General features: G+C 40.1%; 1 protein-coding gene across 1 annotated transcript in view; it reads right to left on the bottom strand.

Annotated features, from left to right (window-relative positions):
• Positions 1 to 406: 406 nt before the first annotated feature.
• Positions 407 to 16,526, bottom strand: part of VWA3B (von Willebrand factor A domain containing 3B) — a 411,842-nt gene continuing 395,722 nt past the window's right edge. Inside the window, exons 33-36 of the mRNA XM_033949516.1 lie at positions 14,250 to 14,342; positions 13,784 to 13,949; positions 4,887 to 5,121; positions 407 to 1,199 (exon numbers count right to left, since the gene is read on the bottom strand). Of these exons, the coding sequence (XP_033805407.1) occupies positions 1,016 to 1,199; positions 4,887 to 5,121; positions 13,784 to 13,949; positions 14,250 to 14,342 (678 nt within the window). The 3' untranslated portion in view covers positions 407 to 1,015. The remainder of the gene's footprint in view (positions 1,200 to 4,886; positions 5,122 to 13,783; positions 13,950 to 14,249; positions 14,343 to 16,526) is intronic.

Genomic DNA, 16,526 nt, shown 5'->3' with positions numbered 1-16,526 from the left:
AATATCTCATTACAACTCCCTTGCATGTCATGATTAGCCCTCCCAAACACCCCCAAAACCTACTACACTCACCTGTCTACCTCTTATGGCTGCAGGTGGCACCTATATGGTAGTACAGTAGGCTTTTGGGTGGTTTTGGTGGGGGCACATGTTCCATCATAAATGCAGTGGTTAGAGTGGCTTATGGGCCTGGGTCCTCCTCTCTATAGTTCACTAGTCCTCCCCCCAGACTACTTAAGCCACCTCCTCGAAGCTCTACTAGGCTTTCCTATGCCAGGTGCTGATGTTCTGGAGACAACGTATAAGTTCCATCTAGGCAGTCTCATCAAACTTTTGATTATCACCGCAGAACAACTAAGTTCGGTCAGCCCACATCCCGCCCACCTCCCGCCCTAACCGCTCCTCCAAAAATGCCCCTTTTCGCTCTGTACACACAGTCAAAAGATATGTCTAAAACCATTTTGATTAAGGGCACTTAGACGACCTATCTTTTAAGTTGTCCAAGTGCCGATTTAGGCAGATTTTTAGATGTATTTTCATTTCGATTATGAGCACTATACTCTCCACCCTGCGTACATGCCCCCTCAGACAAAAAGTGTTTAATATTTTTTAACACAATTAGTATGAGCACATTTGGCACTTACTACAGGACACCTGAGCATATCCCGCAGAACATCATTTTAAGCAGTGGTAGGCATGTATTAGTGACTAACGCAGCTTAATAAAATAGCACCATGTTGTTATAACATAGCCTCAAACTAGCACCTACTTGGCCTTCCAATCTCAGTGACCTGTTATGAAATTACTCCTCATATTTTCAGAATCAGTGTACATCAAAGGGAAAATACTCTTTAACACAGAAATTGAAGTTTCTATGGATTCTTTGCTGTAACCTTGATCTTGCAGATGGTGCTGCTCTTTAATTAATTGCAGTTTTGTTGCCAATTATGCTCTCATCATGTTCCTTCCCCCCCAACATGAAATAAATTTAAAAGTGCAGTTCCATATCGGATTTTTAGTCTTCTTTTCCAGATTCACTGGAAGTAATGGAAATGCTTGAGATATCCGAGAGGGAATCTTCACAGTCTGAAGTGTTATCTTCTTGTGCTGGCTTTTTTCGTTGGTAGTACATTTGAACATTCCTACTAAACTGTTCATCTGAGAGCCCAAAGCAGAGGCAAGGCTCTGTATGCAGACAACTGCAAGACATAAATAGACAACAGAGTTATCAGGGCTCACTTTCTGGAGGAAGAGCTTAGAAGCTGTTCTACCACTGCTTTTCAAACTCCAAAGTTGCAGGGGATGGTCTGTCCCAGCCCCTCCCTTCCAAGCAGCACACAGGGAAGAGGAGAGGAGGTTTTCAGCCTGAAGCTCAGCAGAGAAGAGTCATTATGCTTCTTAAACCAACCTCTCTTCTCCTGTTACTCCTTCCCCTGTCTCCACCCCTTCTCCTGTCTCCACCCCTAGCTTGATAGTTCTACTTTTTTCATCTACAAAATCCAATCCAAACAATTATCTGATCATGCAGTATCAAACAAAGCACAGTTTACTCTCCGACCCAAAATTATCAGTCTGTAAAATATGCTACTGAAAAAAATGTTTGTGAATTAGCTCAGATTTAATAGATCTTATGTGCACTTTTGCAAATCAAATTCTATATGCATAAAGTTGAGTACAATCAAGCAAACCACCACGTTGCAAATGGGACTTTTTGGGGAAATTCTATAAGTGATTGCCTCCATTTAGATGCCTTGACTTGGTATCAACATGCCTGCAGCTACACTAGCCATGGACCAAGTGAAATTGTAGTCACTTAAATGTGGCAGGGATAGGGTTACAATTTTTCAGGCTGCAGAAATCTGGACACATGGCCCTGCCCCATTCCACCCCATCCCCTCCCCCACAAACCTCCTCTCTTCTTCCCCGACAAGCTCTGGACACGTCTGGAGGGCCTGGAGCATGTGCAGATGTATGTGACATCATTCATTCATGTTCATATGCCCTCCAGACATAGCTGGAGTTCAATGGGGCTTTCCAAAACCCAGAAAAACTGTTGGGTTAGAGTGAGGAAGGGATCACTACATGACTTTAGCATCAAAGGAAAGCCTTTGACTTCTTCCACCCCCTCCCCCTACCACCACCACTATAATTTGCCTAGGTAAATTTTTGTATGTAAATTTGATGTTTAATTTATTTGTTTTGGTTGATTTTACCTTTTGTTCATACATATGATCTATATTATATTGTATTGTATTGAGATTTAAAATTGTAAATTTGATGTTTAGTATTCTTTACTATTAATGAATAAGGTAACTTACAGTATTATTGGTACTGTAATAAGTCCATGCTCTGAGAAGCTTATAATATAAATTTACATTGCACGCATGCATGTGATGTCCCCAATCTCAACAGCTTTTCAAAATCTGGACAAAATGCTGGGTTTCGAAAAGCCTTCCTCCCACAAAGAAGACATGTCTGGGTAAATCTGGATGTCTGGCAACCCTACAAGTACCCCTATGAAGCCGTGCTAGTGAATGCCACACAGTAAATGCACCAAAGCCCTTTAAATCCCTATGCGTTTCGGTGCATTTATCGTGCAAGGCCATACTAATTTGTTTGATAAAAGAGGCCCTAAGTTAGAACAGCTATTTAAGTGAGAAAGTTAACTACAGTATATAGTACTAACTTTTTGGCCCTCAGAACACCTCTGATCCTTCTCAAATTCAACAGCATAAATTTTGTTGAGAAGCTGATAAGTCTGGTGAAAAATCAGGTGGTCAGCAGGGCCAAAATTTCATCGCCAACAATTTATGACATCATCTCTAAATTTATCTGAATAAATCATTTTGTATGTCAACCTTGAAGCATAAAATGCAAAGCACACATAAAATGTTTTTTTTTTCTTCTGAATAACTGTTTTCTTCTGAATAACTGTACACCTCTCACAAAATACCATGAATAATGACCAAATATCCCTTCTTATGCTGGAAAATATTTGGGGAAATCAGATATTTAGATGCCTAGTGAAGGGCAAACCCTCCAAGGATAAATTAATGTCTGTGTATGGATATAGATAACACAGCACATCTATACTTAATTGACAGCCAGCTAGGTTAATTTATGCAAATTTTTTAGCTGCAAACTTAACTGGTCATATTCATTAGAAAATGATTCTGAACTCAACCTGCCAAAATTTGATGTATAGACAGTCAGCTGCAGCTGCAAATTTGCTCCTATGCTCACAGAGCCACGAAGGTGGTTAAACATTAGCTAGTGTTTAGTTGGTAATAATATTTGCACAAAAAGGCATATGGTCATAAGCATCATTTTTTAAATTAGATAAAATGAAGGATTTAGGTATGAATGACACTGATTAACATTACGGTTTTATAATGTCAATAATCCCCTTTGTGCTGCACCATTGTTACTGTTTGGGTTAGAGCAGCGGTCTCAAACTCGTGGCCGGGGGGGCCACTTGCGGCCCGCCAGGTACTATTTTGAGGCCCTCGGTATGTTTATCATAATCACAAAAGTAAAATAAAACAGTATCTTGATCATCTGTCTCTTTAGCTATAAATTCCAATATTATTATTAAGACTTAGCCAAAAGGAAAGATTTATAAACTATAGAGTTTTGCCTCATGCAAAATTGTCATTTCTTTAATAAAACAATTGAAGTAAGGAAAAATTCAAATTTGTTATTAGCGCATGCAGGAAATTATCACGCGCTACGCTTCTAGAACTAACGCCAGCTCAATGCTGGCATTAAGGTCTAGCGTGCGTGGCAATGTAGCACGCGCTATTCTGCACATTAAAGCCATAATGCGGCTTAGTAAAAGGAGCCCTAAATTTATTTGGTTAGGTAAAACTGCTCGAATTGCTTTAGTATCTTTACAAAAACTAATTGCGGCGGGTGGGGTAAATTTTCCCAATTTTTTTAGGTACCATCAGGCCTATATACTGTGTCAGGGTATGTATTGGATCCTTCCTGAACTCATGGAACATCTCCCTGATTGGCTTTATTTAGAATGGCAACTCATGTCTCCAATGCGATTGTGTCATGTTTTAAGTATCAAGTTACCCAGATATGTTAAGGACAATAGTATTTTATTTGACACCTGGAAAACTTTGAAATTTATTAACAACTTAACAGATGTTCCAGTAGAGAAGTCTACATGTCAGTCCTTAAGGCTAAACTCCAAGATTCAAATTGGCGAGTCTAAGATCTTTTGGAAGCATTGGATGCAGGCAGATAAACATACACTAGATGATGTTTTATCAGATGGGAAAATGCTTAATTTTTCACGACTGCAATAATAATTTGGCATAGCAAAATTTCAAGTTTATAAATAGTTGCAGTTGAAGCAAGTCATTCAGAAGGGGTTCCCTGATTGGCTTTACTTTTTGGCAGCGTTCTTCGGCGTAATTAACACACAGGCACTTGTTGTTATCTTCATTTTTTGCAGTATATTTTATACCTTATTTACCATGGACCCCTGACGAAGGCGTGTTGTCCGAAACACGGACCGTGTTGGGTCTCTTGGTTGGTAAAAAGGTTTTTTTTATATCACTGTATTTTAATCTTGGTACAATAAATCTCTGCCTGCATCGTGTACATTGTCTGCACTTTTTGTTTGGTTTTCCTGTTTGGTGATTTTCCTGCAGGTTTGGTTGGATTGTTTTTTTTGTTGCTCCATTTATAAAAATCATAGATCCATTTTTGTTCATGGTAATTCAGAAACTTATCTATCTATAGTTTCTCATTGGATGGAAACTGGACATACGATTACCCATTTATAAAAACTGCACAAATATTTTATCCTTGTAATGCCTAGTTTAGCCTGTATTTTACAGTTCTAACTAGCTGTGCCAACAGGAAATACTAACCTTTCTCCATTGCAGAATCTTACAACAAGTTGAGTCCCATTATACCCTACAATAATTCCAGGTAGGAATACCAGTGAAGAAGGATGTGCAAGTGCCAGTACATGAGCCCCAACATTAAGAGCATGACGTGGGCTATATTTCCCAAAGATCCCAGAGGCTTTCTGTACCACCAATCGGTCATCTGCCCAACGAATCACATACTGTTTTCCATCACCACATCTCTCCATCACCTTGGCTGTAGTAAACAAATTCAACATTTCAATCAAGATTCAGGTGTCAGCTGGGTTAATGAGAAAGAAAAAGTACCTTGAAGATCTAATTTATTCCTATTTAATAAACTCTCAGGGTAATTCTTATTTTACTTAGAGTTTTGCCTTGTTCTCTTTTCTAATCATTCCAAATGTCTTCAATAGACCTTTCTTCAAAATATGGTCCTATCCGATGCCGCTGCCCAAATCTCTTTCTACCATGCACTATCTCAAAGGACTCTATAATAAACACTTTCTGTAATGAGCTCATAATCACAAGGTAATCAGCCTTATAGCAGCATCTGCACAATCATCCTTAACTTTCACCTTGCTTTCTTTAGTTAATATTCTTGGACTAGAATGTCTTCTTTGAAGGATAAGTTATCTATATGCAAACTGGACCATATTATTTGAGATTATTAAGAGAGGCTAGACAAAAGCTACTGTATACCTGGTTGGCAGACATTTAAAAAAAAAAAATGTTTCTTAACAGAATGAAGAACATGCCACAAGAATTTGGCAGATACTATTAACTTAAGTTTGGCAGAGGACTTGTTACCTGTCTCTCTAAAATGGGCTATAATTTTGCCTATTTTGGAGAAGCCTAGTTTGAACACTAAGGTGGTGGTGGTGGGAGGGAAGTTATCAAGCTATAATAGGGCCTAGGCATAGAATAGAAATACAAAAAATATCAGCAGAATATATATTACCACAGTGGATGGGATGGAAGAACATTTACGTAACATACACTTCTCCCTCCGTATTCGCAGTTTCATCAATCGCAGTTTCAATTATTCACGATTTTTAGCTTGATGGCTCCTCCCCCAAATTACGTCAGCTTGCATAGAGAAATTGCTGATTTCAAGCACTTACAGAGAACATTGCTGATTCACAGCACTTTCTTCACCGTGTTTTGCCTCTCCTTCAGGAAAAGGCCAGGTCTCCCATCATGTTATTTGCGGTTTCACCATATTCACGATGGTTTTTAATAGAAAACAGCGAATAACATATGAAAAAGTTATTTGTGGTTTTTCTGTATTTGTGGTTCTGTTAATCCCCTATCACAGCGAATATGGATGGAGAAGTGTAGATATAGTACTCATGATGCTATCACAATACAAATGAAACACCTTAATAGGTATGCGTTAGAACATTATAATAGCATAACTATGATGCAATCACTGTTCACACAGGCCAATGAAGCATCTTATTAGATAACTAGGGGTGCAAGTGCAGTTGAGATACATAGCTGGAACAAAATGGGATAAATGTCATTGGGATAAATAGCTGGGTAGCTAAACTGAAAGCAAATTATATGTGCAGTTGAATAAGATATAAGGAATTAGTCTAAGTTACAGGGTGTACAGTAAGCTCAGTGCCGTACTAAGGGTGGGTGGCAGTCCGCCCTGGGCGTCGTCTCGGTGGGGGCACCTGTCCTGCTCTCTGCCTTTCTGCTCCTTTCCCCGCTGTGTGCACATTCACTTACCTCCCACTGTATCTCTAGCTCTTCACCGGTGCGAGCAGCAACTTCAACCTGTTGCTCGTGCCAGCATCAGTTCGCCCTCTGACATCACTTCTGGGTCCCGTATCTAGCAGGCGGCAAGTTAGTGATGCTGCTTGCGTCAGGATGGTTAAAGAGGTACGGGGGAAAGGGAAAGGGCGTGTGGCACAGGGGTGGGGTGGGGAAGGACCAGGAGGGCAGAGAAGAGGGTGGGAGAGGGGCGCCTCTCACCCTCACTACTCCACTGAGTGAGCTAGTTTAGGTGTGGAGTGAATAGAAAATCAGCACATTTAAAGGTTTGGGAGAAAAGCCAAGCTTTCATCTGCTTCCTGGAGTAGAGGTCATTTGCATTTTGTGTAGCCCCTCTGGGAATGAGTTCCAGGGTACGGGAGCTACTTCTGAGAGAGCTTGCTGGCAGGTATCACATCCTATCTTTAAACTAAGCCTGCTTGCTGTCTACCACTGAGATAAGAGATAGCTCATAAGGTATATGAAGCTTTTAAATAAAACATTTTTTAAAAAACCCATATTGGGTTTCATAAGTATTCCAAAAGCAAAACAAGAAAAAACAACAAAGCCTGGCAGTGAAAATAATTTTGTTCAGCAAATAATGCAACACTTGTCTTACTTCATAAATTTCAATTCTACCATGCAACTTTACTCTTCTTTTACCATGCTTCAATACGTGAACTTCATCATGTATTTATAAATTCAAGATGTATTCAGTTTTTTTCGCATTGTGTTATTTATATTTCTTTACAATACCATTCTTCTCAGGACCCCTAAGGAAGGAGTGTTTCTTTGAAACACAGACCATGTCAGGACCGGCCACATGAATATTAGGACCAGTTTTTTGGATATACTTACTGTAGTTCATGTACTTGTTTTATATATGTTGTATATGTTTTTAAGATTTTTGCATTTTAAATAAATTCCTGGACCCTGTACTTTTTCCTGCAGTTTGGTTTTGGTTTTTTCATAAGTATTCCCCACTGAGTGTTTTGGAGCTGGGCTGCCATGTACCTGGAAAAGAATTGAGAACCTGGCATCCCCCCTCCCCCCCCACACTTCCAGAGAGACATGTTCCTAAAAGATTGCATATGGATATTTATTTTCTGAAGAAATCTTTCTCTCTTTAATACAAAGTAAATTGTATTGCCTAAAACTGAAAGTAACTTTCATTATAGTACACATCCACCACTGTAAGCTAAAAGAAGGCCACAACAAAACTTTTGTGAACTGAGATGTGCTCACAGAGGGGGGCTTTTTCAACAGGACATCTAAGTCTGACTTTGGCTGTTTTAAGAAAAATGTTCAAAAATCAGAAGAAGAAAATGTCCATTTTCGAACCCACAAGATGTCTATCTTTTTTTTTTTTTTTTTTTAGAATGGCCCAGCTAGATGTTTTGTCCAGCTAGATGTCTAATGTTTTTTTAAAATATGGCCCAGCTAGATGTCTAATTTTTTGCCATTTTCAAAAAAAACCCATCCAAATTAAAAACATCCATAACAAATCATTTGTATGTAGGAGTGGCCAGCATTTTTAATTGGCCACACAGACATGCCAGCAGAGCAGGGGGCACTGCTTTGAACATCACATTAAGGGTGCCAGGTATAGATCTCACTATAACCCTGTACATCATATGGTAAGCCCTCCCAAACTTCCCCAAAACCTATATACCCACCTGTTTACTATCCCTTATGCCTGCAGGTGTCACCTATATAGAAGTACAGTGGTTTTTTGATGGGTTTTGTGGGCTCACACTTTCCACAAGTTTACTAGATAGGGTGGCATATGGGCCTGGGTCCCTTTAGGTCCACTGCCCTGCCCACCAGGCTATTCCAGAGACATGCTTGCAGTTCTACTAGGTCTGGCCATAGTATCTACAGCTGTCATAAAGACAGATTTGTACTGTTTCATATAGATATTTGGGGGGTAGGAGGGGTCAGTGACCAATAGGGAAGTGTGTGGGGGCCATATTTTCATCCCTTCAATGGTCACCTGGTCAGTTTGGGTACAATTCTGGCCCTTATTTGTTTTAAAAAGAGGTCTAGCCCAAAACATCCAAATTCTGCCATGGGCATTTTATAAAATGTTTGATTATTGCTGTAAAATGCCCAAGTGCTGATTCTGTCCTAATCCCACCCAGGATATACCTCTAGCACGCCCGTTAAGATTTAGACACACTAAAGACAAAATGACCAAAAGACGTCTAGAAAGTCAGTTTTGAAAATGCCCACTTGGACATTTTGACTAGCAAGACTTCCAAGTGCCAGTTTATGCTGTCTTTTGGACATCTATGTTTTTTGAAACTGAGCCCCACAGTGATCTGTAATTTTTTTTAACTCAGATTAATAATTGGGCAGGAATTGTACTTCTCTTTATAGATTGCTGTTCTTAGTTATAGTAGTTGGGTCAGATTTTGGAGTTATTTATTGATGTTTATTTCATTTGTGGCAGTAATTAATATTGATTGTATCGTATGTATAGCATTTGGTTATATAATTGTTTTAGACTGTAATGTTTATGCTAGACTTTTAAACCGCTTTGAGCCACTTTTTTTTTTTTAGAAAAGTGTGTTATGTATAATAATGAAACAAAACAGACAGGGATATGCCACTGAGTTAGTATCAACATATTAAGCATCATTTTAGAACATAAATCAGAACCTAATTTTGTTGTGAATAGCTTTGATATATATATATGTTACAGGACACAGTGCATGTATATCAATTTTCTCTAAACCTCTTTCTAAATGTTAAAGAGCTCATAATCGAAAGAGAAAAACGTCCAAAAACCGGCCTAAGTCGGCACTGGACGAACATTTCTCAAAACATCCAAGTGCCGATAATAAAAACGGGTTTTAGACGTATTTCTAAATGACCTAGGCCTTCATAGTGCCGCTGAACGACCAAAGCCAAATGGGGCGTTTCGGGAGGCGTGTCAAGGGCGGGAGTTGGGCGGGATGTGGGCCGACTTAGACTTAGTCGTACAGCATGTATAACCGAAAGTTATACAGCCCACGATTGACGGAACTTGGACATTGTGACTTAGACCATGTAAAACATGGTCTAAGTCACAAAAACCCACCTAAACTCACCAGATAAGCACTGCAACACATAAAACAGACCCCCACACACTACCCCAGTGATCACCGACCCCCCCACCCCATAAAAATTTTAATCACAACTTTAAAATTTAGCCTCCAGACCATCATCACCTGGCCGCCTGCCATAGGAAAGCCTAGTCGTGCTGCACAGAGGCGTCTTAAACCGTCTAGGGGGTGGGATAGGGACCCATGGAGAGAAGGACCCATGCCCATAAGCCCCTGTAATCACTGCATTGATATTGAAACATGTGCACTCCCCTATACACCCTCAAAACCTTTTTGTACTTGCATATAAGTGGCTCCTGAAGCCATATGGGCTATTGGGGTGGTAGATAAGTGGGTCTAGGGGATTCTGGAGGTGGTTTGAGGGGCTCACCATGACCTATAAGGGAGCTGTAGTGAGATGATGACATGGCACCCTTTTTGTGAAGTTCACAGCAGTGCCCTGTAAGGTACCCCACTGTTTAGGTGGCATGTCTGGGTGTGCAGTCCATCACTTTGCAGACCCCTCCCACGTCCAACAGGGCTTGTTCTAGGTGTTTTGGACTTAGACGGAAAGTTGGACGAAAATGTGGTATAAAGATGGACGACTTAGTGGCTTGGACGATCAGATCGGCAAGATGTATAATTAGACGATTTTCGAAACGAAAAAAAAGTTGCACGTATCTTTCGAAAATGTGTCTTAAGCTCTTTTTAACTTTGGACGACTTGCGAGATGGACGTAAACGGACTTAGACATCCCTTTCGATTATGCCCCTCCATGTGATTAATTTCTTGTCAAATCTTTAGAGGGAATTTCACAACTTTAGAATTGCTCCAGAAAATGCATGTACTCTTGTACACCCCTTGCTGAACTTCATGACAAGTTAGCACTTCTAATAAGAACTCCGACTTGAGCAGAGTTGTCTACCTAGAGAATACCAGGTAAGATACTCGTAGTTACCTATATTGAATCCTTTTATTCCGTTTGTCTCATGCATTTTTTGAATTCCATTACCCTTTTCATCTCTACCACCTCCCATTGGAGGGCATTCCAGGTATCCACCCACCTGAGTCGGTCTCCCCTTCAACTTAAACTCATGACCTGCCCATTTTTGAAAAAGGTTTGCTTGCATATTAATACCTTTTAAAAATTTGAATGTCTGTATCATATCACCCCTGTTTCTCTTTTCCTTCAGGGTATACATCTTCAGGTCATCAAATCTCTCCTCATACATCTTATGTCACAAATCCCATATCATTTTTATCACTTTTCTCTGAACTGCTTCAAGTCTTTCTACATCCTTAGCAAGATGGGGGTATCCAAAACTGAACACAATACTCCAAGTGTCCATACCTGCATTTTCAGTGACAGTATTTATTTATTTATTCAATATTTTTAGCCCATCCTCCCAAAGGAGATCAGAATGGGTTACAAATCAGGTACTCAACCATTTTTCCCTATCTGTCCCAGCAGGCTCACAGTCTACCTGAGACAGTGGAGAATTAAGTGACATGCACTCTGTCATTATTTTCTTATCCAGTTAGTGGCAATATTCAGTCTGATAACCAGGTAACTGTAGCATGATATCATTGATTTTGCTAGATTTATGAATTATTAAAAGTATTTTTAAACTCCACTCTAAAAGAATCTAGCCCCCTTTGCCTTCAAACCATTGAAAGCCTGAAATAAAAGAAGGTAAGTGCCCAATCAGTGGCTAATAAAAGAGGCTGGATTGATACAGCAGAGTTAACTATCTCTATTCTCCAAGAACAGTATCTGTATGTTCACAGCAACCAAAGAAGCTGGGGTCTGAAATTTTCAGACAACAACCCTCTTAATATTGTCAGGTACATTCTGGGATGTGTATCTCAATATCTGGTCAGCCAGGAAATATGTGACCAACCAAACCAGCTCAAACCATCTTTTCCAAGCATCCATCTCCAGACCCAGAAAGAACCATTTGAACCATCCCTGAATTGTGATTGGGCTACTTACAGTATATACCAGGTGACCTCAGCCTCTATAGCCCATAAGAATTATAAAAAGCAGACTTCATATAAACACTTGCTGGACTCACTCACTGAACCCATTGCTGGCCTTCTCATCTGCACTGAAAACTCCATGTTCCACTCCCAGCCACTCTGTAAATAAACTTCTCTTCCAGCAAGGACCATCATCTCAAGCTACCCTCTGCAGATACACGACCTCCTTCATCGCTCCAACCAGAAGCAGCAATAAGAGGAAATAACACACCTGGGCATTATTCAGAGTGAGTTCCTACCCATCCAGCATAATTAATCATTCAGATTCTCTAACAATATTTATCTTGTGACATGTTCCCCTTCTATAAGATCCCTAAATTGAGAGCTAAAATTACTGCATTACCTGTATGGTATTGTAAATAAACTTGGCTCTGTTCTGTAGAAAAAGAATCTAATCTTTCCTTAATGTTCTAATTATATTTCCTTAAGCATTATACAGTGTTATTTCCCAAATTACCATATTTTTCGCTCCATAAGACGCACTTTTTCCACCACCAAAAAGGGTGCGTCTTATGGAGCAAATATTTTTGAAACCCAAAACAACCCTTACCTTTTTTATCATCCCGGCTCCCAGCGTGCTTTCTGTGCTCCTGCCTTGGCTCCCCTGCTCTCTTCCCTGCCAGTGGAACGTAGGGACTGGTGGTGCCATAGGCGGGGACCCGTTGGTGTGGCTGGCCGTAAGTGGTAAAGCACAGGATTGGAAGTAGTGTGCGGAGCGACGGCCAGTACTCGCTCGCTTTCCATCTCGGACCGGGTCTGCTGAAGCAGATGTCTATCCTGTGTGCGGGCAGGGGTATCTATTTCTGCTTAATGGGATGGAGAAAGCCCTGCGGGTGCTGGTGAGGGTTGTCTAAAGCTGACCCAAGCCCAGTGGTGAGGGAGCACCTCGTTTCTTCTGAAGCAATAGCTGTAGGGCCACAGCCTGCTGAACTGAATCCTGCCCTCCTCCTCCTCTTGCTGTCAGTTTTTCTGTTTTCTGAACTTACAAAAACACAGAGTATCCTGAAGAGTTTTCTATTCTTGAGTGCCTATGATGAAAAACTGATTACTTGCAGAGAGCATTATTGAAGAAACTGCACAAATGAACAAAATCAAATTGCTCAGTGAATACTGATCTGGACCATTGCTTTAAACCATGGGACAACAGATTTCAAACCAGACACAAATTGTAATAAACAGGCTTCCAGAGAAGGTGGCAAAGCATGTCTCTTTGGTTCATGACAGCGGCTTTCTAACTTATGAGGAGTTCTTGGGCAGAGCAGTCGAAGGGCAGAGTAGCTGAACTTAATGATATAACTGCAAAATTGGCTTCGGGCCAGGACAAACATATCCTGTTTGAGGTCCCGCGAGAACTGACGGCACTCATTTGGAGTACAGCGTGGGACCAAGCAGGAACACAAAAAGCATGCGCCTGCCTTGTGTGCTGCTGCCAGAAGAGAGCAGGGGAACTGAGGCAGGAGCATGGAAAGCGCGCTGGACCGCCAGGATGGAAAAAAAAGGTACGGGGCGGGGGAGTTGGCTCAGGGTTGGTTGGCTGGCTGACTGCTTTGGGGCTGGCTGGCTGCCACTACATGTGCCTACCATTGGATGTGCCCTGTACCCTGTCCCAGCCTATCACTAGACCACCTGAGGTTCAGAATTTTATTTTTTGGTTTTTCCTCCACTACAGGTGGGTGCGTCTTATGGTCAAGTGCGTCTTATGGAGCAAAACATATGGTACTATCAATCTATTTATCTATACAATATATTATATTTCATTTAATATAACTACCTAGATAAAGTTAGAACATCATAAAGGCTGTTCTAAGTTTAACTGGCTAGTTATCAAGGTACTGGTCTGAACATTGCCAGTGCCTAAGTAGGCATCAGCAGCCAAGTTATATTCAGATATTCAGCAATGGATGGTATGAAGATACCAATGTTGAATATCTTGTTATAAAAACAATAGTGGCTATCAGTTAATCTTGGGGAGAATATTGGGGGGGGGGGGATATTTTTTCATGTAGCTGTTACCTAAGTGGAACATCCCAGTTTCATCATCTCTGGCAACTACTGGTTGTCCAACCCATCTCTCTTCACACTCTAAAATATAGTTTACATCTTGCTCAAAATTCGTAGGAGATATCAAATAGACCAGGTCTCTGGGAACCAAAGCTTCAACTGCATCATAGTATCTAACCTATTGGGAAATATAAAATGAGGATTAGTTTAAAACCAACTCAGACAGTGAGAGAAAACGCTGTAATTTTTTAAATCAAAGCTAAGAGGTAAGATGAATTAAGTAAAGGGAGTAACTGGGGTAACTGATTGGCTACAGCCTTTTTCTGGCATCTTATTCTCTATTCTATATGCTAAATGGGTTATTCATGTATCCTAAAGCATACGCTGCCAGGAATCATGACAATTATTGTGTAAATGCAGTAAATGAATAATATTGCACTGTACAGCGAATCAACTGCTTACACCTTATGCTACTCACCTCTAGTTTTAAGTCAGGCAATACTCTGAGTACTATTCCTGGACAATAGGTGTCAGGCTGTGAAGGATACAGGCCAATCACTGAATCTTCTTTCTAAATAAAATGGAATTGAAATGAGCAGCTATGTTAGAACATCATCGTCTTATTCACCTGCCAACGTTGTTCTGTAAGAGTTGTAACTATAAGAAATCTGTTTTTAAGACAGCCAATATTATTTGTTTCATGACAATATAACAGCAAAATCTAATTCTACTCCAGGGTATTTGCAGTTTCATAATCAATAAATATTAGCAGTGTTTAGGAATGTCAGAAGATTCTAGAAGAGAATAAAGGTCCAGAGCAGAAACAGAAGATTTGCCTTCACTCAATGAGCTAAGCATGACTACTGGCTACAAATAGTATGAAAGAGGTTTTTTTTCAACACTTGTACTTTGGATCGATGGTGTTGACAGATGACCGATTTAGGGTAGGCTCAAGCCCAAAGAGGGTGGTCCCAAAAACTCATATCTTTCCCTCCTGCCTTTACCCCTCTCGTACCCGACAAACAAAAGAAATACTTGAGCTGGCAGGGATTCACAAACCCCACCAGTCAAAGACCTGCACCCAGCAAAAGGAACACTTACACCCTTTGTGGTTGACGGCAGTGTCCTAGAGCTGCTGACATGGTTACCTCTACACAAGTGCACAATTGAGCATGCACAAAGGGTGGGGAGGCAGTGGCTTGAGTTACACACTACCACCAGCTATACAGCGTGTAAGTGCTCCTTCTGTCAAGAGGAGTTCTTTGGCTGGTAGAGCTTGTGAATTCCTGTATCTCTTTTTCTTCCATGTGGTTTGTTCAAGTTCAAGTTTATTGGGATTTGTTATCTACGCAATATCATATATTTCAATGCGTATAACAATTATTTTTTAAAATAGAAATTAAAAAATTGGGGAGGACAAAACAAGATATTATAAACAAATTATTCACATTCTATTACAAACTGGTACAAAAGGCAAAGAGGGTGAACTACAATTTCCAAGGAAAGAAAAGGAAACATTTAGGGAAAAACACATATGGTGGGATCACATAACCAGAATATAAACTAAAATAAAGAAGATTTTGGCGACCTACTCATAAAACTTAGATACCAAATATGGGTCCAATGGACTCCTCTAAGGGTACAACTCTCCTGCTGTTGCCCATAAGATAACTATTCATTGGTGTCTACCATAACTAGGGACCTGCAGATCTAGGTACTCCTCTCTTGGGTCATGAGTTTGATATCCTGTGAACCACATAGTACTCAACAAAAACAAGTGCTGATTTCCTGACCTCACAGATAACAGTGGCAAAAAAAAAAGATTTGCAGGTCATTTGAGACCTATGTCCATTAGGTTCATTTTAAGATGTATGAACTGAAATTCCATATGTCCTAAAATGAATGCTCCTCCCTAGGGCTTTTCAACCACAACCTAACATCCACAATCTCCCACTGCAGCTCAATAATACAGTGGCTACACTGGTTCTATTATTCCTTTATCATAAGTTTGATCGTTAGGCAGCTATTTGAACACAAATTACATCCTGGAAACTTTAAGCATGTGCTCTAGTTCTACAGTCAAAACTTTCATTTTTTTCTTAATGCTTTTACTGGTTTTTTTAATGCTTTTACTTTCCTTAAATATATTTCTAGCTAATGGCTATGATTTCAATGCTTGAAAATAATCTGTGTTAGGAGATTCACTGATTAGAACATGAAAATCATTTTTCCGTAGTTTGTGGTGATTGAGCAATTTTCTAAAGACCAATCAATAAGAGACAGAACTGCTTTTCAGAGAACAGTAATAGTCACATAATGTTCTGAGAACTGCGCAGTGCGCACAGATGCATCACAAAGTCTTCAATCTTTCGCTGTTCAACCTACTACTTAAATCAATTCATTGTTTCTTTGCAGAAATTCATAAGAACTCTCTCCAGTTTTAAGAGTCTAAAGATCTAATACTTCACGTGTACCTGGCTTCATAGAAGAGTAACTATCAAAAACGAAAGTTTGCTATATACAATATCCCTAGAGGGTACTGAACCATCCACTAATATCTAATAAACACTTATCAAATAAGAAACCTATCATCAATTTCAGCAATACCAGAAAAAAGGAACAGGAGGGGGACTGTACAATCCAACCCCCCCTAGAGAAAACCAACTGCTTTGAAAAAATGGTACACACAAATACAAGGGACCCAATAATCACACCAGGGGACAGGCTGGCTCTCTCTCTTGGTTGGCGGCAAACA

Source organism: Geotrypetes seraphini, chromosome 6 (assembly GCF_902459505.1).
Source record: "Geotrypetes seraphini chromosome 6, aGeoSer1.1, whole genome shotgun sequence".
Lineage (NCBI taxonomy): Eukaryota > Metazoa > Chordata > Amphibia > Gymnophiona > Dermophiidae > Geotrypetes > Geotrypetes seraphini.
This window is presented reverse-complemented; position numbering and strand designations above follow the sequence as displayed.